The 23,042-nt window shown below is 33.5% G+C and overlaps 1 protein-coding gene across 1 annotated transcript in view; it reads right to left on the reverse strand.

The window, feature by feature from the left end:
* Positions 1-1,193: 1,193 nt before the first annotated feature.
* Positions 1,194-23,042, reverse strand: part of LOC136028474 (ubiquitin carboxyl-terminal hydrolase 32-like) — a gene marked incomplete in the record, with an annotated part of 242,323 nt that continues 220,474 nt past the window's right edge. Inside the window, 3 exon segments of the mRNA XM_065706316.1 lie at positions 1,194-7,532; positions 12,369-12,461; positions 19,141-19,364. Coding sequence (XP_065562388.1) covers positions 7,323-7,532; positions 12,369-12,461; positions 19,141-19,364 — 527 coding nt within the window.

The following is a 23,042-nucleotide window of genomic DNA, read 5'->3' on the forward strand; positions in this document are numbered from 1 at the left end:
TCTCTTATTGGACCAATATCTGTTTGTTATCTTTTATCACTTTTAATTTTAATTTTGAATTAAAATGAACTAGTTGTGGGCATCAAGTCATGGCTAATTGTAGAAAAAGCCAAGACAGATAGTCCAATTGAGTGAGAGGTAATTCTGGCATTAATACCCTTTATTAGGATTGTATCTCCTGACAGAAGGGTCATTAAACGGGTATCAGCACCACCAGCAGAAACTGTGAAATCCAGTGCCGTATTCTTCCCCTTTACTTCGAGCTTACCATCATCGTCTAATACAGCAAAAGATATTTGTCCCTTTTTCTTCCATATATACTACAGACTTTTCCCTAGCATAACGGATGTAGCTAATCATTTAACACAAGCAAAAAACTCATAAAACATGTAACCGCTAAAAAGTAAATTAATGGAGCTTAAGCTTAATTTTCCAACGGGAATTCCTCTTGAAAGGTATCTTTATGATTGCTTCATTAATTCAAATTTATAAACAGCAATTAAATATAAAAAATTTGAGTCCTGTGGTGGCGCAGTGGATTTGACCTTAGCTTGGTAATACGGGACCCAGAGATCAAATCACGCTGCAGGAATGCACTGCAGGGCCGACGCAGGGACCTTAGTAGTCAAGAAGCGTCGTTAATTCTTAAATAAATAAAATATAAAAATTTTCATTCAACACCGTTTTCGAGTTTTTTTTTAATTTCCCAAAATTTGATTTCATAATAACATTTTACTATTAAAATTAATCGAAATAACAGTTACTCTCCTGAATCACATACGAATGGCGATTTTTCTTCCCTAGACAGTTTTTTTTTCAAACACACTTTTCAACTTTCAATTATTATGGACATTGGTTCGCTGTTTACTAAGTTGCAGCTATGGCTACAGCCATGAAACCCCATAAACCATAAAGAAGGGCAACTCAAAAGTTCTCGATATACACACACATTAAAAATGTAAAGTAAAAAAGCCATCGAACGTACCCATGAACCAGTCCATTTTCTCTGTACGTAACTTGTACAAATTTGCCAAATCGACTAGAATTGTTATTGTGGGCAGTCTATCCGTTTTCTTCCATATATACTACAGACTTTTCCTAGCATAACGGAAGTAGTTTTAAATATCTGGGTCATTTTAACAAACGTAAAATAACGTGTAAAAAAGCATTAAATAAATGAAAGTAAAAGCGAATGAACTGATTGCTCTTTAATTCAAACAAACCTATAAACGAATAACAGAACAAACGGAGAACAGAATCAAAACTACATTCTACGCATTGCTGAACACGAAACAGGGTAGACTAGATTAATGCCCACACAAAAAAATTCTTAAAAACACGTAAACATCTAAAACAAATTTCTAACATCTCAAAATATACAGCATAGGACTTTAATTTTCCTTTTTAATACAGTATTTAAAGCTTTGATTATAAGAAAAATAGATCAGCAATTGCATTTCATATTCCAAGCAGAGCTGGTATGACAGGGGAGCTTTGGGACCCCTCCCCCTTCAAAGTTTAAATTCTTGTTTTTTGTTTCTAAGCACTTCTTATTCAAAATATTACTTAATTTTTTCTTATTCCCCGCCCAAGCCCCCTCCTTGAATTTTTTATTGTTAATCACCCCCCGAGAGGGGTATTAAAAGGGATGAATTAAACCAGTTTTTACACTCACTGCATCGCCACCAAAGGAGATGAGACAAAATAAATATTTTCAAGTTCAGAATTTTGTCTCTAACGCGTTAGCATTTTAACCACATAAATCAAAGAGGACCAAATTTGAATTTTTCTTTCTAAAATAAGCCAATGGAATTGGCAATAAATACAAATTCCGTTTTCCTTTGCCAATTTTCAGGAAAACCAAAATCCTGTAAATCAAGTGTGAGCTCCTGTCCTCACGGACAAAGGATTTCAAGTCAAGCTTGCTAACCAATGAGCTAGGAAAATTAAGATGAGGGCAAAAATGTATTTTCGAGGCAAAGCATCTGTAATAAACATAGTTCTCTTTTTTGTCTAAAAAATATTAGCGTCGGGAATCAATGAAAGTCATTTGTATTCTTTCATAATCCTGTCTTAATTGAGGTTTTTGTCTTAATCTTGGTCTTGAACATTTTGTAGAGGTGTCTAGAGAGATAAAATATTTAAAGCAGGTTTTTTTGTTTATATTTTGACAGTTCGATATTTTGCCAAGTATGAACCCCACAGGCGGTTTTAGGGGGGTGACAGAAGGAGCAATTGCCCCAGGTGCAGAAATTCTAGGGGGACAAAATTTCAATAAATAACCTTAAACTTATAATCATTTTGCAATTTTTGAAATTATTAAAATAGAGAGTCAAGGTAATAAGTGAAAATAATAAATAAATTATTAATTAATTAATAAAATTAATTTAAAATGATTAACTAAAAATAATTAAAATGACTCAATAATTTAAATAATAAATAATCAAGATAAAATTAATCAAAAAACAGTTTGAAAACAATTTTGTTAATCAATAGAAATTTTGATAAAGCTTGGCCAGGAAATTTTGTGGGAGACAGGAGGGGGGAAGAGGACTAATCAAGATTTTGCCCCGGGCACAAGAGGGGTCAGAACCATCAATGGATAGACACTATGACGATGTAAGAGGATAAGCAAAACGTTCACAGATCCTCGTGCCCCTTTTGTGTGTGTGAAGAACGCGATTTATCTTATCCCCTCAAACTTTGGTAAAAATTTAAAAACGAATAATATTGATATAAAGTCAAAATATACCTCATAAACACCGTTTAAAAAGCACCTTTTTCAGAGCAAAACCTTTTGAATATAGAAAACCGTTGAATACAGAACAAAAATACAGATTAGATGATTAGAAAAGACTAAAAAATGGCAAAAAGAATTTGGGATTATCATTCGAAAGTAAAAACAAATATAATATTAGATAAACGAAATCAGTAACTGAGAAGACGAATATTTTTTTGGTAAATAAAATTTTGCTAAATTATACCTGAAAGTCTTGTAGGAGAAAGGCGGAGGGAGGAAAAGGGGGGGGGGGGAGCTAATCAAGATTTTGCCCCGGCTGCGAGGGAGGCTAAATCTACTACTGGGGAGGAGGGTGAGAAGGGTCAACATAAAGTCAGCTAAAACATTATTATTTTTTTTAATTAAAGATTTATTAAATAGCTCAGGTTTCTTAAACTATTTCCTTTAAGTATAAGAAAAATTTCCAAGACTAAAAAAACTATTTAATATAGCGTCTTTATTGTAATTTAACAAAAAATAGGCAAAACGATACCGCTGCTTTATTTCTTGGCCTTTGAATGCAAAAGTATTCAAGCCATTAAGAAGAAAACTGGAATAGAATCATTTATAAGATACTCGTAAAGACATTGATTTGATGGTTCATGTCACTAATAAAATAGAGGGGGGGGGGGGTTGAGCACAGATTTTAATTATTTTCATTACCATTTCTTACTTTTATCATATAATTCGCTTTCTTCCGTTATATTTGAATTATTCCCTTTTTGCTCCAGAATAGATTCTTATGTATGTACGTAAAAAATCCTTATTATATTATACTATAACAGGCATTTATTGTTTATTGGCCTCTCAAGACAGAAGTATTCAAGCAATTAACAGAAAAGTTGAATATAAGTATTTATAAGATACAGGTAAAGACGTTGATTTAATAGTTCATGCTGCTAAGCAGATAAAGAAGAGGGGGGAGGATTGACTCGAGATTTTAATTAGTTTCCTTGTAATTGCTTAATTTTGTCATTTGACCCACTTATTTTTTCTTGTCTATTATTTGTTCCTATTTTTCCTGACACATTTATATTTCCATTATCCCCCTTTACTCCAGAATCGGCTCTTATGTACGTGCGTAGTACAAATCTTGTTATATTACATGTTAGATTATAATAAATTGTAGTAGGCATTTATATTAAGGGCCTATAGGCCTAATAGGTCTATTATATTACAATAGGCATTGGAAATGCCAACGTAATTTATAATTTTTTGTCAAAAAAATATGGCAACAGTGATAAAACTTAAATTCAGGCAAATTATAATAAAAAAATTTAGGCGGTTAACCCTAATATAACCCTAATCTAGTAGTTTTAAACCACAATTTCCTTTCAATTTTATTTGCACCTCAGACAGTTTGATCTGGGAGGTCTGAGATTTGATCTGTTCTTAAAGTAAATATTTTGCTTCATTCTTTATTAAGCTAGGGTTATTCGCCATATTTTTTTTTTTAAAGATGGATAATTCCGATTGAAAGGGGCATAGAAGGGTTAATGCTATTTCAATTATTCAACAAATAAAAAAAATGACAATACCGTATAACGTATCAGTGGGTAGACTAGTGCTAATAAGTACGAGGTAAAATTCTCTAAAATAGTAATGTAGATAAGCCCTTTCGGCACTAAAAGATGTCTTAAATAGTCACTATCATGAACTAAACTCAAATAAAAAATAAGAAACTAATTCCACATTTCTAAAGTTAATTTTGAGGGGAAGGCTAAACCATTATTTTTTTAATTAGCAAAATAACTTTTTCAGGCTCCTTTTATATTTTCAAACTACTAAGCTACGAGCTGCTTTAATTAAACAGATATTGTTGGTTAATTCTTTTCTAAAGAATTCAGATTTACTAAGGTCAATAATCATGGGCGTTTATGACTTGTTTTGTGAAATTCTTGCCTTTATCTAACTATTGTCCAAATGACCCACTCCCCCAACACTCAGAAAAACTATGGACTACCAATGATTATTTTTTGTATGAACCACCACCCTTTGATTTTCAAATCCTTCTTTACAATTAACTTAAAAGACAAAAACTAAAAAAGTCTGGGGAACACAAAACTAAAAGAAAAAAAATTGTACTACTTTTGTCAGTTATGCCCAGTGGCGTCAATAGGAAAGAACGAATGAAGAGATGATAAGCCCCCAAAAATGTTGTTGCCCTCCCATCATCTAGATTTTAAAAGATCTATTCTCTTGTGATTCCATTGAAAAATGACTTTTTGAGAGTATTTTTGTTGAAAAGCACTGAGAAAAAGCAACAAAATTGTCCCACCCGAAGTTAAAAAAAAAAATGCCCCGCCTAGCTCCTAGAAACTGACGCCACACCACACGCAGAACATTTAAGTCAAATTTTCTCTGTTTTGAAAATCCTGCGGCTTTGTCTTATAATCAAAATATTAACTTATAAAAACAAAATAGAATGATCATAAAATTATTGAACTAAAAATTTAAATATAATTATGGCTATAAAATACGAAGCTAAAGTAACAGCGACTAATTTTGTGTTTAAAGGAATCTTATTATCGCTCCAATTTAAATTCCCAGCTCCCAAGAAGCACAAGAAATCTACAAAAATAGAAATTTTTTTACATAAATAGCAAGAAAAATCCTCCCGCAAGATATAAATAGGACAATGGTTGTTTTAAAGTTCGTGCCTTCGGAAAACTGCATACCTCTAGCCTTCATTATGTAGATAATAGCTTTTCAAAACGTCATAAAAAACCAAAAATAATGGTAGGATACAAAATAAAAAATAAGAAAATTATAAAATGAGTAGCTTAAAAACTTAGAGCATAGATATATTAGGGTCCCATACAAAGTGTATGGGTAAATTATAAAAGTGGAAACGGGCACTAATTAGAAACTGGTACTAGTTATAAGAGTGGAAACAATCACTGAAAACTGAATACTAAGTGTATGGGTAAATCATAAGGATGGGAACTGGCACTAGTTATAAGAGCGGAAACTGTCATTGAAAACTGAATACTAAGTGTATGGATAAATTATAAGAGTGGCAACTTGCACTGAAAACTGAAAAAAAAGTGTATGGGTAAATTATAAGAGTAGAAACTGGTACTAGTTATAAGAGTGGAAACTGTCATTGAAAACTGAATACTAAGTGTATGGGTAAATTATAAGAATGGCAACTGGCACTGAAAACTGAATAAAAGTGTATGGAAAGCTTTTAAGAGTGGAAACTGGCACTAGTACTGAAAATAATCACAATCAGCATCTAAAATGTGATGTTTCTAGGTATTTTATCAGTTTTGTAATGAGGAAAAATCGGTGCGGTAAAAGTTAACTGATCTCAGTTCTTTAAAAAACCACCATTACCAAGCTCGAAAAAAATGCCCAGAAACAGTAAACACCAGATGACCTAGGTGATTTTTTTTTTTATAAACATTTGTATAGTTGCACATTTTCCCCATTCTAATTAGCAAAGGCAAAGAATTTGACATTAAATTCTATAAAATCATGGACACTTTCATTGATTCATGAATATAGAACTAATATCACACAAACAGCAGAAAAGCCACCCATAAGAGATAAACATAAATTTTTTTCACAAGAATTCTGGTTTTTGGAAAACTAAACACTTCATTACATAGATAGTGACTATTTAAACATACTTTTTAAACATCAAACATAACATGAAAAAGCCCTAGGATAACAAATACAACAAAGACTACGAATTGAGAAATTTAAACCCTAGTTATATTACAGTCCACTAGACAACAGGTAACAGAGCGATCCCGTTGCATCTTTTTTTCTCATTCTTTTCACCAAAGACAAAGAGTTTGAAAACTAATTTCACAAAAAGATGAATTACTTCATTAAATATAGCCTTTTCACCGACTTTTTCATTTTTTTTTTAAACCTCCCATAAAGAGTTCAAAAACCTCCAACAAAAAAAAAACAGGTGATTATTTTAAGGACTCTTGTCTTCGGTAAACCATGCACCTCTGATCCTAATTATGGAAATAGTTACTTTTAAAACATTATAAACATTGAAAATAAAATGATAGGATAAAAAGTAAAGCAAAGATTATAAAAAAGAAGCTTAAAAGCTTAAACCATAGATAAATTGCTTAAACCAACCAGCCATCAAAGAAACATTAAAAAAGAAACCCTTAAATCCTCTAGAGATTCTTAGTCTCTTTAAGGACTAAAGAGACATTAAAGGAGCGTATTTGATCCAGAGGTTATTAATTTAATTATCAAAGAGGAATTAAAAAAGGAGACTAATATATTATATCTCGTCCATTCTTTACTATTTCCAAATTTTATTGCAAATTTTCCTATAGTAGTTGGCATCTATCCAAAATAACGTATCTATGATTTACACAAAGCAAAGGCCAAACAAATAGCATTTTATGTTTGCACATAGCTCTTCTTGTTACTTTCAATATTATTTTACTTTTGTTTTCGCTTTTAATCTCTTTTTTTACTCTTATTTTGTCTTTCGTATATTACTTGGCATCAATCTAAAGCAATGAATTTCTGGTTTAAACATAGCAAAGGCCACACAAATAGCATTTTACATTAAAACACAGTTCTTCTTGTCACTTTCACTAAACAATTCACTTTTCTTGTCCGGATCACCGGACGGAGTTGAGTTTGAAGAGCTAGCTGAGTCCTCACCACTGTCTACCCCATCTGGGTTCACATACTTAGAGCCATCTAATCCAATTCTTTCATATAAGAGCATGTAGATGTCATGAGGATCGATTTGCGTAGGCTCTACTTCCTGTAAAATGAAACGCAAGATTTAGCAACATAGAAATTGATGAACGTAAAATCTGGGATACACTCAGAAGAAGGAAGGAAGGCTAGAACCCCACCCTTCCTTAATAAACCAGGTGCTACGTATGCAGAGGTCTAACTCTTAGGGAAAGTAATGAGAGGATTAAACTACACGTCTAATTAGATTTAAATTAATTACAACTCAAACAAATATCTATTTGAAATCTATTAGGAGATTATACTGTGAATTATATTTTTTATTATATAAAAGTATTTAAAATAATTATTATTAAATTATTAATTAATTAGTTATTATTATAATTATGATTAATTATTAATTAATTATTTACGCACAAACTAAAAAGGAAAAATAATATTGCCATAACAGCCATAATGGTGAAAAGTTGACATGTTGATGCAACTGAGGTCAATAGTTGACGAAAAAGGAATTGTAAACATAAAGGTACTATATAAGTTTTATACATTATGGTTATTTCATTTTAAATTATTTCCATTTTCTTTCACTTTTAACAACCGATTAGACACAAAAGAAATGTCTATCTTGCTATTGTAATTCTGATTATTTACAAATACTACTTTCATTTTCCGCACTTCACATACTGCCACCTTCCAACAGAAAATAGTCTAACAGCCTGTTCATCTCTGTTAAACTTAATGTCACAAAAACCAATATTCGATTCCTTCAAATGAGGTCCTATTTGATTCTATGGGAGGTCAGAGTTGCAATATCTATTGAAATGCTTTAATACAAGGAGGTGTTGCAAGAGTTTAACCATAGAAAGATAACAAGACTTGCAACCCCAACTAATTCTTTGTATTGTATTGTATCAGATTAACGACGCTTCTTGACTACTAAGGTCCCTGCGTCACCCCTGCAGTGCATTGCTGCAGCAGGATTCGATCTCTGGGTCCCGTATTACCAAGCTAAGGTCAAACCCACTGCGCCACCACAGGACACTAATTCTTTTGAAAAAAAACTCCATCTAGGGTCTCAAAAATTTCCATCTAATGTTAGATAGGGAAACAAAAGTCGTACAACCCGGCCAAGGCCTTGTCCATTAAAGGGGTTAGGGGGTTTGATACCCCCCAAAATGTTTGTCTAACTCGCAGAAACGTAACAAAAATATACATAAACAAATATTTTTTTTGCATTTTTCAATTTTTTTGAACCCCCCCAAAAGTCATGGACACGTTCTTAAAGTACCAAGGAGAGTGACAATGAAACCTGATTGATTGAATTTGTTAAATGAAAACTGGTTGAAAGATTAGGAAAATCCACGAATTCAATATTAAAAAAAAATACTTTCCTTTGCAGTTGCATAGTTCTGGTAGTAGTGGGCGCCATATTCAAATGGAAGGTGGTAAAAAATCAGCCAAAAGAGTTAAAACATATGATACCAAATAGCTTACGAATGTCTAGCTTTCCTTTGAAGGCGTAGTTGTATTTAGGAATCAGTAAATTGGTAATATTTAAATTTTTACCGACCTAAAGAAAAGCCAAATTAAACTAATTAGTTGTGCTTGTGTATTTTTACGGTTCAACAAGACACCTGACAAAAATGTGATTTCACCATAAAAATTCATAATTTACAAGCGATCAAAAGAAAAATCTTGGGAAATCAATGTATTTCGGTATAAATAGACCTAAGGTAGGTTCAGGGGGGGGGGGCATAGAAAAACATGTGTGATGGCCTTGGTACTTAAAGTTCAAGGAACTAAAGCTTTAACGCTTTTCTTTTAGAAAAATATATTACCCATTATAGTATAAAAAGACTCCGTATTTTGGAGCATGTACGACCCCATGCAGCTCTTAATATAGATTATGCCCTATCGGGAGTATAAGGAGCTACACCTAATCCATTTACATTTCAGGGGATTGTCGAATCGTCTTCTCGCTACCAGCTATAATAAAAACAAAACTGTTAGAAAAAGAAAAAAGGCTGCCAAATCTATTCCAAAAAGTTGAATATGTGTGTTTTGATAAATATCAACTAAAGAAATTAAGAATATAAACTGAGAATTAGAGATAGTCCTTTGAATTGCTACTTAATTTAAAATACGAATGAATAAACACAGGAAAGGAAACAATAAAAGGTTTAGACAAAAAGGAAATAAACAACAAGTGGTACATGGTATACTGGTTTTTTATGAAACATCGTTCGGTTTGCGGCCTAAGCGATTTGAGCCCCATGTCTGGTGCCATCCAGCTAAACATAAAATTAGGCCATAAAGCCATAAATATTTCCGTATGCAGTCAATATCGTTAACATTTTTTTTAGATGTTTTTGACATAGGTATTTTCTAAGACCACACTGCCTTTCTATGAAGAACAATTAAAAGTTCAATAGGGATAAATTCTTTTCTTAGACAGCGAAAACAGTTAAAAAATAAAAGGACTTCACTGTCCAATAAAAGAATTTATCACTATAATACTTTTGTTTATTCATGTTTTTTACTTTGAATATATTCTTAGATTGTATTTTATATTTCCAAAACTATTTATAAAACTTTTAATCAGGCTAGGGAACAACTGATTGGGCTATGATTACCCAATTGCCCTACGATCAATCAGTGTCGTCAAGCACTGACACCTTAATTCGAAACGGCAATGAAAAACTAAAATTGATATATCACCATTATTCCCTTGTTACGTGAAGAATGACATAGGTGACATGTGTGTTAGGTGACATTCATTCCTACGGAAGAATGGCATAGATCCCAATACAAACATACATGGATAAACAGAACTACAAACAGAAAAAACAACAAAATTATTTTTTTAGATTTAATTAGATCTTTATTTCATTTTAATTGGATATAATTAGATTTTTAAATTTTAATTTAAATTAATAAAAATAATTTTTTAGATTAAATTAGACAATCTTTTTTAGATTAAAAAAAAACACATGCCCTCTTTTGTATTTTTGTGAATTAATGGCACTCCACCCCAACTCTCTCCCTGGTAAAAGTCTAGGAGAGAGGCTCTTCAGAAGGAAACACCTTAATGAAAACTAATTACCAAAAACAAATTGATTACCATTTATTCTCACTTTGATGCTCTTTCCAAACATCTTATTGCTCCTTATGCCATTAAACCGAAAGTTAGTCTTGAGTTTGAGTTGGTTGTTAATTTTAATTGCTGGTTGTTTTGAGTTTAAAGTGATTATTCAGTTAAATTTCTTTTAATTCGGCTTAATATATCTTTTCTTAAACTAGAAAAGTGTATCCTTTTGTTTTAGATCACACTTAAAACTTTTCTTTTTTTGGCCGACAAAAATTTATTTAAAATAAGTAAATATTTCCGTTTTGAGACTACTAAATGTAAAATACCGAAATATGTTAATCAGCACTTCATTTTAAAAAGGTGTTCAACAACGTCTTCTTTAAAAAAGAATTCTAGAACTGTTTTTTCTCTTAACTTAAATTTTTCAAACTTCTATTAGAATGCAAGACGAAACTTGAATAATATGATCTTTTCCGCCGACCGAAATTTGGCGCCTTTTTTCAGAACTTAGCCTAATGCACCATAATTGTTTTCAGCCGATATATTTTCATTTTTCACTAATATTAATTCGCTAGAATTTTGGCTGTTATTAATTTGGGTAATATCGCTTGACATCATACGCCATCTTTTCTCAAAGCCCAGCCTAATAAACTTGGGTTTTATTTTCAGCTAATCAATTTTAATGATTTGCTAATCTTAATAATTTTATGATTTTTCATAAAATATCAAATAGAAAATAATTAATTAGAAATATTGTTCTCAATTATTTTATACAGCTAGTTCATTTCCCAGCTTAGTCATTAGTCACTAGTATTTACAGATATGTTGAACCATCACTGGGAGAACATCTACATATATAAAAATAAGTTGTCTGTGTGTCTGTGTGTCGAGTGACGTCATGTTTGTGTGTTGACTGACGTCATGTTTGTCGACTGACGAAATTACAGACCGGGACATCGGGACGCAAATGACGACCGGGACACCGGGAATATAAATGACGACCGGGACACTCAAAGAGAAAGCGACCGGGACACAAGGAATGTTCGATTAGCAATCACCATCAACAAAGCACCGGGACACAAATGACGACCGGGACACAGGGAATATAAATGACGACCAGGACACTCAAAGAGAAATTACAGACCGGGACACCGGAACACAAATGACGACCGGGACACCGGGACACAGGGAATACAAATGACGACCGCGACACTCAAAGAGAAATTACATACTGGGACACCGGGACACAAATGACGACCGGAACACAGGGAAACAACAACAACGGGGACGCAGGGGGGCACAGGGGGATATATAAATGACGACGGGGACACAGGGAATGTTCGATTAGCAATCACCATCAACAAAGCTCAAGGCAATCATTAGAATAATGAGGTGTAGATCTGAATACAGATTGTTTTTCCCATGGACAATTATATGTTGCATGTTCAAGAGTCGGTAAACCTGACAATCTATTTATATGCACTGACAATGGGACAGCCAAGAATGCTGTATATTCGCAAGTTTTACGCAGTTAAAAAAATATATATATTTATCTATATTCACAGGTGGGACACAGGGACACAACTACAATGGCGCGTAACGACTTACGCGCGCGGAGGGGTTTGGGAGAGAGAGAGAGAGAGAGAGAGAGAGAGAGAGAGAGAGAGAGAGAGAGAGAGAGAGAAGAGAGAGAGGAGAGAGAGAGAGAGAGAGAGAGAGAGAGAGAGAGAGAGAGAGAGAGAGAGAGAGAGAGAGAGAGAGAGAGAGAGAGAGAGAGAGAGAGAGAGGAGAGAGAGAGAGAGAGAGAGAACCTACCTTACAGCTGCTGTCATTATAGCAATACCATTTACCGTCATCATGACAAGCGTAGGCAACATAGTGACCACCACCCATAATTCCACTATGACACTAAAAAAACAATCAAAATAGTTAGGAAGATGTACTGAAAAAAAGGGGCCGCAAATACAAATATTCAATCAGCACACTAAAACAGTTTTAGCAATTTTTCCGAAATCAGCAAGTTCACAACGTTAGTCCGATTCGGAACAATATTAAATTCCACCAAAAAAGCCATCATAACCTAAGTTCAGCATTGTTGAAGAAGTCAATATAAACTTATATTAGAGCCAAAAACTTACAAGCGGAAGACGTTTAGCACGCCAAGTAGGACCAGTATGCTAATAATCAAGAGATTCTATGACTACGAGTTGTCTACTATACGCACTAACAACATAATATTTGCCCTTAGAAGTAAATAACTATTTTCAGACACTTTTTTGACCTTTTTTAAGAGTCAGACACATTTGAATTTTTCAATTATTTTTTAAAAGTAATTAAACAATTGTTTTTAATTAATCATTCTTATTTACACATTGTAATGTTACACATGTAATTAATCATGTAATGAGTCCTTTAATAATTGATTATATTTTTTATCTTTATTTTTTAATAGTTCAAAGAAAGCGGCTGAGTTTGGTGGTCAGAATTTCCTGAGATTCCCAAGAATTGATGCTTGAGCTGATTCCAGAAAGTTTTCAGGATCTAATACTTTTTGTTTGAATTATATAAGAAATTTTGCCGGGAAAGCGCTTGTTTACATTATCATACACTTTTTTCTAAGAAAATACCAATAAAAGTTAATAATAAGAGCACCTACTAAGCTCAGCTTAGTGACAAACGGCTACAGTAACAGTAACCAAAAAGCCCATAATTCAACTAGAGAATCAAAATTGAAAACAAAATGAAGTTGCTATTGCTTTTTTTTCTTCCTTTTTTTTTTTTTTTTACTGATTTCATAGTTCGGCAGGAACAGCAAAATAACCAATTTACGAAAACCAATTAACTAATTAACAAATTTTTTAAATCAGCAAATAAACTAATTATTAATTAACAATTTTACATTATCAGTAACAACAACATTATTTCTATTCACAGAAATTATAAATGATATTAATCAATTAATGAATAATTAATTAATTAGAAAAACTTTTTATTTAATTAGTTAGTTAATTAGTTTAATTAATTAATTAATTAGAGCATAACAAAAAACTCAGCTACATGTATGCTCATAAATTACGAAATAAGGATAACACTGCAGTCCCTTCTGCACGTACTATACTGTAATTACAAAGGAGATAATAGGATAGAGATCCCCCCCCCTGAGAAATTGACGGCACATAGGGCATCGAATCGGAGTTTTAGCTATTGAGTCTTTTTCACAGGGACAAGCTGTAGTCCTAAAGCCCAACTATAGGGCAACTGGGATCGAACCCTGGGCCTCAGGTTGCCAAGCAGAGCATCAATCTACTCTGCTATCATAGGATAACAACACGGATAATGGATATTATATATTTTTTGAACAAAAAATCAGATGGCTCTCCATGTAGAAGGGGTCATCGCATAAACTTCAGAGGAGACTCATTAATTAGAAATCGCAAGTTTTAGTGCCCTTTTTAAGAGTCAAAGTCATTGGAGGACAACTAGCCCCCACGCCTTTTTTCCCCAAATACATCCAATAAAAATTTAGAAATAGCCATATTGTTAAAAATAGTTTAAAAATGATAAAACAAAACTCTAGGATCGACACAACCCCCCAGGCCTTGGGGGCAGGTATTTTAAGATATGGCCGGGAGCCTATATGGTTCTTACAGAATGGATGCTCGTCTAAACTCCAGAGGGCTTATTGGATTCGAAATTTATTCTAGTTCACTCTTTAAGAGTCAAAAGAGATCGGAGGGCAACTAGCCCCCCCCATGCCCCTTTTCACCAAATACATCCGATAAAAATTTGGGGATAATTATTTTGTTAAAAAAAAGTTAAAAAATCATATAACAAAAACTCCAGACTCGACACAACCCCCAAGAACCCAGGGGCAGGCGTTATAAGTTAGCCTATGCCCTGAAGACATATATGGTACTTATAGATGTGATGCTCTTATAAACTTCAGAGAGGGCTCATTTGATTGGATAATGACAGTTGTAGTTAATTTTTTAAGAGTCAAAAGCGATCGAAGGGCAACTAGTCACCCACGCCCTTTTTTCCCCAAATACATCCGACAAAAATTTTGAGATAGTCATTTCGTTAAAAACAGTTTAGAGATCATATAATGAAAACTTCAAGGTCGACAAAACCCCAGGACCCGGGGGCAGGCACTGTAAGAACCAATTAAGCCCTGGGGACATAATTGGTTCTTATATGAGGGATGATCGTATAACTTTCAAAGAGAGTTCATTTGATTGGAAATCGAAAGTTCTGGTTCACTTTCTAAAAGTCAAAAGAGATCGGAGGGCGGCTAGCCCCCCCCAACGCCCTTTTCCCCCAAACCCATCTAATAGAATTTTGAGATAGCAATTTTATTAAAAAACAGTTCAAAAATCAAATTGTAAAAACTTTGGGGATCGACAAAGCCCCAAGAATCTGGGGCAAACGTTTTAAATTATGCCCCGAGGCACTATGGGGTTAACATACCCCCCCCCCCCCCCGCCCCAGGACCCAGGGGCAAGTTTTGTAAATTATGCCATAGGAGTATATAAGGTTTTTATGGAAGGAATGATCGTATAATTTCCTCGGAGTCAAAAGGGGCCGGAGGATTGCTAGTCCTCCTGCCCTTTTATCCCAAATTCATTCAATCAAATTTTTGGGATAAACATTTTGTTAAAGTAAGTCGAAAGATCGGACAACAAAAACTTCAGTGTCAACACAACCCCCCCCCCAGAACCCTGGGGCAATTGTTGTATGTTATTTTCGGGACGGAGGGAATTTTAGTTCTTATACGAAGGTTTTGAAAATAGTTCAAAGATCAGATAAACCAAACTCCCAACCCCGCTCAAAAAATCATGAACAATATTTTATTCCAAAATTCAAGCAGGCTGATCCCTGGCCTTCTCTAAATGGCCCGAACCCCTCCCCCCTACCAAAAAAGCAAACAAACAATGAAAATAAAAAACTTTTTAACGGTTTTTATTCCGAAATTATGGCAACTCAACTATGTCCCTCCAAGCTCCCCCCAAAAAACAACAACTTATTATAACTATCTTATTCCATAGCTTATGGGAGTCAACCCAGGTACTCCATGGCCCAATACCCCTCCCCCCAAATAATTATCAATGATAAATCATGGGAACTGACCTCAGACCCTCCTTCCATGGTCAGACCCTTACCCCTAAAAAATATTATTGACGACACTTTATTCCAAAAGTCAAGGGAGCTGACCCTTGGCCCTCCATCCATGCCCCCAACCAAAAACACGTGTTAACGATATTTTACTCCAAAAATCATGGGAATTGAATTGAATTTTATTATCTCATTCCAAAATTCTTCACGACAAACAAGAGTATGGCTACTGCCCGTTTCCCTGACGGTAAAAGCATAAGGCCTACTGCGTTTTTAACGCTTTACTAAAACGAATTCAAAACCAAACAGTCGAAAAATCAACTAAAAGCAGTCAGGATCGGTAGCTCACGTTCTTACAAAGTTTAGTTCGATACCCACGCTGACTTCAACTCCTTCCTCAAAAACGGAGCCAAAATTGATTATGAACTACTTCCTGCTGATGAATACAAGTTTTTGCCAAGACGATGCTTGTATTGTCACGCCGAAGGCTATGTTGTGGCCAATTATAAATAATATCACCATATGTGGTCGCTGTGGAGCGATTGACCACGCGTCCAGTAAATCCAGACCATGCACTGGTATTATGTTTTGTGCAGTATGTAAGAAAAACGGTCACACATCCTACAGTACAAATTGTCCCGTCTCTCAACAGAAGCCGACCTCTGCTTGGTCACGATTAAGCAACCCTCAACATCACATAGTCTGATATCTTGGAATATTAATGGTGGTCTTGTTAACAAAAGACCTATTTTCGAAAATATGCTTCAGAATCATGATATTTTGTGTTTACAAGAACATTTCGTGACTAACGACAGCCTTGGTTTACTAGACATTAGTACCAATTTTTATAAATTTTTCAGTTCTCACAAATCGTAGTGCTTCTAAAGGCAGAGCTTCTATTGGTATTGCCACTTTTGTAGCATCAAATCTTATTTCCAGTGTTTTCTTTTCTATTGATAGTGTTTTAGCTGTACGAGTAGGTGAGTGCGAAGTAATAAATGTGTATTTACCCACAGATTACAAAGATGAAGATTCGGAGAGAGATTTCACATTAGCAGTTAGTAAACTTAGAACATACCTTCGTGATGTCCCTAAACTGAAAATTCCATGTTTTATTGTTGGTAATTTTAATTGTGATTTAAATTGAAGTTTGTCTTCAGCTTCTATCAGTACTTCTTTACTATATGAAATATTTGGTGATGATTTTGAAGTTCAACAGAAATCCGCTAGGTTTACTTACATTCATTCTTCCTCTTGCACTTCTAACCTTGACGTATAATCTTGATATACGTTACGTTGAGATACTTTCTAATTTTCAAGTTTCAGACTACCTTCCTATTGCTTTTAATTTTAAACAAGAAGCTTCTGAGATTTCAGTGTTACAAGCTCATATTGTTCACGCATAAGTGGTATACTTGTCACGATTGGAAAAAATCGACACATCTTAGTACATTGAAATTTCTGATTGTATCCTTAACAAGATCCGGGTTCCATTTTATTTTCTGCAAAAATCTTCCATTAAATACATTAACGAAGTTAGACTAACTCTTGATATCTATCCTGCAGAAATACGCTTTTATGCGCTGAAAAAAGGGCAGCTCTTCTTAAAAAAATCTGTATTGGCCCCCAAAATCCTGGGTGGTCAGGAAATTAAGAGCCCTCTAAAGCTTGTGACTGGGCTAAGTTTTGGTACAAATTATGGAGAAATTGCTTATGTCCCGGCCAAGGAATAGTCAATGAACTGAGAAAAGTATCAAAAAATGTTTTGCTAAGGAACTTGGCAATCTACTGTGGAAGCTCTAACCTCGTACTATCTCCTCTAATTTGTCGGACCCAAATGACATTTCTTTGTCTGATGGGGTATCCCATTTTTGAAATAAATTTTCTTAGCCTTACACAATTTTCTGACGAGCTTTACAACTTCGTTGATGAATCTCCTGAGCTTGATTTTGTTGATACTTGTGACGCTGTCATAAAAGCCATATCTCAACTCAAAAAGAAAGCGTCTTGTGCGATAGACAAAGTGAGCATTCTACATATCATTAACGGAAGGTAAATACTCGTGCGTCACCTCAGCCTTGTAATGTAAATGATATTTCTTACAGGTATTTTTCCTTCCTCGTTCTGCATCGACAATCTGACTCGCATTCCCGAAAAAGGAAAATCTGAGTAGCAATGTTCCTCCTTCCGTCCCATCCCCGTCTCTACTATGCTCTATAAGCTTTCCAAGCTCCTTTTTATTCATGAGCTAAGATTGAAACGTTACATTCCCCCGTATCAATTCGGTTTTCAGGCAAATCTTGGCTGTTTTCATACTCTTACACCAGTTTTTACCGCCCTCGCCGACGCTGAATCTTCGTGAGAAAGTATGATCCTCGCCAGAAATGACGTTAAACATGCATTGGATTCCTTAATTCGTTCGTCCATTATTCTTCATATGGCAAAGCGAGGCGTCAACCCATCAGTATACACTACACATTAATTCTCGTGTGAGACCAAACTCTCCTAACCCCTCTAAGAAAGGGATCTGACAGGGATTTATCACTTCCCCAGCCCTGTCCAATAATAGTGTCTTGGACTCTCAGGTAAAGTGTTTGTCTTCTTGAATTCTTAGAGGAATCGATGTGTCTCTTCTTTGTTATACTGATGACATCTTGAATCTCAGCCGTACGATCCAGCAAATTGAGCAGAATTCCAAAATCCTCAAAGATGAATATCCAGAAATTGGTCTGTCTTTTAATCCTGAAAGAACCGAAGTTGTTCTTTTGAATTGGCGAAACCCCTCTACTTCTCTCCTAAATATGGACGGTTCCCTCATCAAACTCGCAGACCATATTACATACTTGGGCCTTCCCATTGGCACATCTATCGACCACGCACGTCGTTTGCTGATATCTTACGTTGAATACAAAATTAGCATTTCTTACGATGGAATCGTAAAAAGCAAATTACCCTTTAATCGTTACCTTCTCCATCTACAACGCCACATCCCTCTACATCCATCTACAACGCCATATCCCTTCAATATCTGCTTTACATCTGCTACAGCATCTTTCTCCTTTTTGGAAGTTTTTTACAGTTACAGATAAAAAGCGCCTACGATCAATCTTCTTCGATCGAAGTAGTATTTTTGCAATGTTTACCTGTGATGTCATCTGCGGTGGCATTTTTTTTATTGCCGCATGCGACAGGGAATTTTTGTAATACCACGAGTGACGCGGCACTTAAAGCTTAATCAATAGCGTTTTGTAATATTTACCTTTGACGTGATCTCCGGTGGTATTTTAGAAATACCACGTGCGATGTGGCACTCAAGGCTTAATCAAGAGCATTTGGTAATATTTACCCGTAACGGAACAACAAGGTAGAAACTTGTTTACTAACGGCACTGAGGCATTCAGAAGAAATTGACAGAAAAAAAAAGAGAGACAAAATAAAAAAAATAAAAAGAGAGACAAAAATAAAAAGAACTTACGACAGCTGCATAAAGGCGATAAGACAAATCTAAAGGATCATGATCAGGAATAAGTTTGTGTTCATGAAAATCTTGGATTGTACCCCACTTGGAAGGAGGATGCGTACTCAGGGAGGTAGACACTACTCTTCTTCTCCCACCGTTGTTGGCGATATTCTCATGAGAACCACTGAAACCCGAATCTTGTCCATCCGAGAGAGGAAGAGTCAGGTATGCTTCAGAATCTGCAAAATATAATTGTTTATTACCAAAAACAGGACAAGGTGCAGGGTAGAACAATAGGCTGAAGACTCAACAAATATACAATAGGAAATGGTATTCACTGAATTATGTTGTGCAATCAGTGCTGGACAAATTAGCCTGCTTTGGGTTCCAGTTTTCCTTGAAGTGGACTTAGAACGCGTTTTTAATTGAAAAATCATGATAATTAATTTGCTCATTGATTAATACCATTACGAATATAAGATAAGTCCTGAGCTTAATTATAGCTCAATTCCTAGATTTAATTTCTAACTCAGAATTGATTTTTTTTTTTTATGGTACGGTTTCTCATGGAGTTGATGTCGCTGGGTTGAGTTTGGTTTGTGCACTGTTGTCACGGCGGAATTCTAATGAGAAATTACCAAGAAGCTTCTTCTAAAATGTGTATGGCGATTCTTCAAATTTGTAATTCGTTTAATTTTATTGAATAGACTACTGAAAATCTACTTACAAATTAAACAAATGGAAATATGGGAAAACAGGTATAATATTTGAAATAAGACAGTGGAAAAAACAGAAAAAACTCTTAATAGTAAAAGAGGTCTGAACATTTTACTTCACTTCTGGAATCCTTTATCAATGGAAAAAAATATACAGAATATACCGATAAAATAAAGGGAGAAAACAGAGAAAAAAGAACTTACATAAACATTCAGCATGTCAACTTTTTGTTAATTTAAATAGCAAATAAATCAAACAAAATCAGGATAAATATTCAGCAGACGCAAGGTTCCTTTTTGATTTGTTAATGAAATATATGGGTAATCCCCAATATGTCAACCACTACTCATTTCAAATATTAAAATATTTTACCCGTTTTTCTATATTCGTACTGGTTTAATTTGTAAATGGAAAGGTAGGTTGGTCCAAGAAATTATTTTAGATAATCTAGTTATTATACACTGACAGCGCTGTATCTAAATCATGGAAATAGATTAGAATTGAAAGAGGTAGTGCCCTTTTCAATAGTAAAAAGTGATTATTTATTTTATATTTATTTTATAATATATGTATATATATATATATATATATATATATATATATATATATATATATATATATATATATATATATATATATATATATACTAGCTGTTGGGGTGGCGCTTCGCGCCACCCCAACACCTAGTTGGTGGGGGCGCTTCGCGCCCCCCCAAGCCCCCCCGCGCGCGTAAGTCGTTACGCGCCATAATAGTTACGCGCCATTGTAGTTGTGTCCCTATGTCCCACCTGTGAATATAGATATATATATATATATATATATATATATATATATATATATATATATATATATATATATATATATATATATATATATATATATATATATATATATATATATATATATATATATATATATATATATATGGTTTTAACTACGTAAAACTTGCGAATATACAACATTCTTTGCTGTCCCATTGTCTTTGCATATAAATAGATTGTCAGGTTTACCGACTCTTGAACATGCAACATATAATGGTCCATGGGAAAACAATCTGTATTCAGATCTATACCTCATGATTCTAATGATTGCCCTTGAGCTTTGTTGATGGTGATTGCTAATCGACCATTCCCTGTCCCGGTGTCCCGGTCGTCATTTATATCCCCCTGTTTCCCCCGGTGTCCCCGTTGTAGTTGTGTCCCTGTGTCCCGGTCGTCATTTATATTCCCTCTGGTCGTCATTTGTATCCCGGTGTCCCGGTCTGTATATACATTCGTTTTTTAGTTTTGTTTTTCTCCTTTATTTTTTTCCTTTTTTTTTTCTTTTTTAGTTTATTTAGATTTTTAGATTTTTTAGTTTTTTTATTAGTTTTTAGTTTTTTTTTTTACTTATGTCCTGGTCGTCATTTATACTCCCTGTGTCCCGGTGCAGTTTTTACCTTCTTTTTAGTTTTGTTAGTTTTTTTTTTTTACTTATGTCCTGGTCGTCATTTATACTCCCTGTGTCCCGGTGCTTTGTTGATTGCTAATCGAACATTCCTTTTGTCCTGGTCGCTTTCTCTTTGAGTGTCGTCATTTATTTTTTTCTTTTTAGTTCTTTTAGTTTTTACCTTTTTTAGTTTTTTTTAGTTTTTTAGATGAAAATTTTTTTTAGTTTTTTCCTTTTTTTCTTTTTGGTTTTTTATTGGTTTTTACCTTTATTTTAGCTTATTTTTCAGTTTTTTCCTTTTTTTTAGTTTTTTTTTTTTTTTTATTTTTTTTAGTTTTTTACCTTTTTTTAGTTTTTTTAGTTTTTTTTAGTTTTTTAGCTTTTTTACTTTTTTTTATTAGTTTTTAGTTTTTTTTTGTAGTTTTTGCCTTTTTTTAGTTTTTTCAGTTTTTTTTAGTTTTTTATTGGTTTTTACCTTTATTTTAGCTTATTTTTCAGTTTTTTCCTTTTTTTTAGTTTTTTTTTAGTTTTTAGTTTTTTACCTTTTTTTAGTTTTTTTAGTTTTTTTAGTTTTTTAGCTTTTTTATTTTTTTTATTAGTTTTTAGTTTTTTTTGTAGTTTTTGCCTTTTTTTAGTTTTTTTAGTTTTTTAGCTTTTTTATTAGTTTTTAGTTTTTTTTGTAGTTTTTGCCTTTTTTTTAGTTTTTTTAGTTTTTTAGCTTTTTTATTTTTTTTATTAGTTTTTAGTTTTTTTTGTAGTTTTTGCCTTTTTTTAGTTTTTTCAGTTTTCAGTTTTGTCACCTGATCCAGTTTTTTCAGGTGACGTCACCTGATCCATCCACAGATCCACAGACAACTTATTTTTATATATATAGATATATATATATATATATATATATATATATATATATATATATATATATATATATATATATATATATATATATATATATATATATATATATATATATATATATATATATATATATATATATATATATATATAATAAAGAAAGAAAACGATCAATAATGGGATTTTTGAAGGCCAAATGAAAATAAAGATTTTTTTTTTTTTTTTTTTTTTTTTTACGTAAGACTAAGTGTTCATTTTTACTAAAATTTTTAAACTTTGATTATGGACAGAAGGCGAATCCAACAAAGTTTCAACAAAACGTGCTCTAACCTCAGCATTCTCTCCAAAAAAAGTACCAGGAGATACTTTTGGGTTCACAATTTCACTAATAAAATATTCTCTTTTAGTCATATTTTATTGTCACCAAACTTCACCTTTCGAGTGTGTTTTATATAATAGACAAGTAGCGTTCCATGCTTTCCATTTTTGATTTTAGAAAAGTTTTTCAATCCAACTCTCTTTTATTGTCAGATCCCTGAAAATTAAACAGAATAGCAAAAGAAAACAAAATTTAAACTTCACCTTTCGGGTGTGTTTCATATAATAGACAAGTAGCGTTCCATACTTTCCCTTTTTGATTTTAGAAAAGTTTTTCAATCCAACTCTCTTATATTGTCAGATCCTTGACAGTTAAACAGAATAGCATAAGAAAAAAAAAATTTAAACTTCACCCTTCGAGTGTGTTTTATATAATAGACAAGTAGTGTTCCATGCTTTCCCTTTTTGATTTGAGAAAAGTTTTTCAATCCAATTCTCTTATATAGTCAGATCCTTGAAAATTAAACAGAATAACAAAAGAAAACAAAATTCAAACTTCACCCTTCGAGTGTGTTTTACATAATAGACAAGTAGTGTTCCAT

Source organism: Artemia franciscana, chromosome 6 (genome assembly GCF_032884065.1).
Source record: "Artemia franciscana chromosome 6, ASM3288406v1, whole genome shotgun sequence".
NCBI classification, from domain to species: Eukaryota; Metazoa; Arthropoda; class Branchiopoda; order Anostraca; family Artemiidae; genus Artemia; species Artemia franciscana.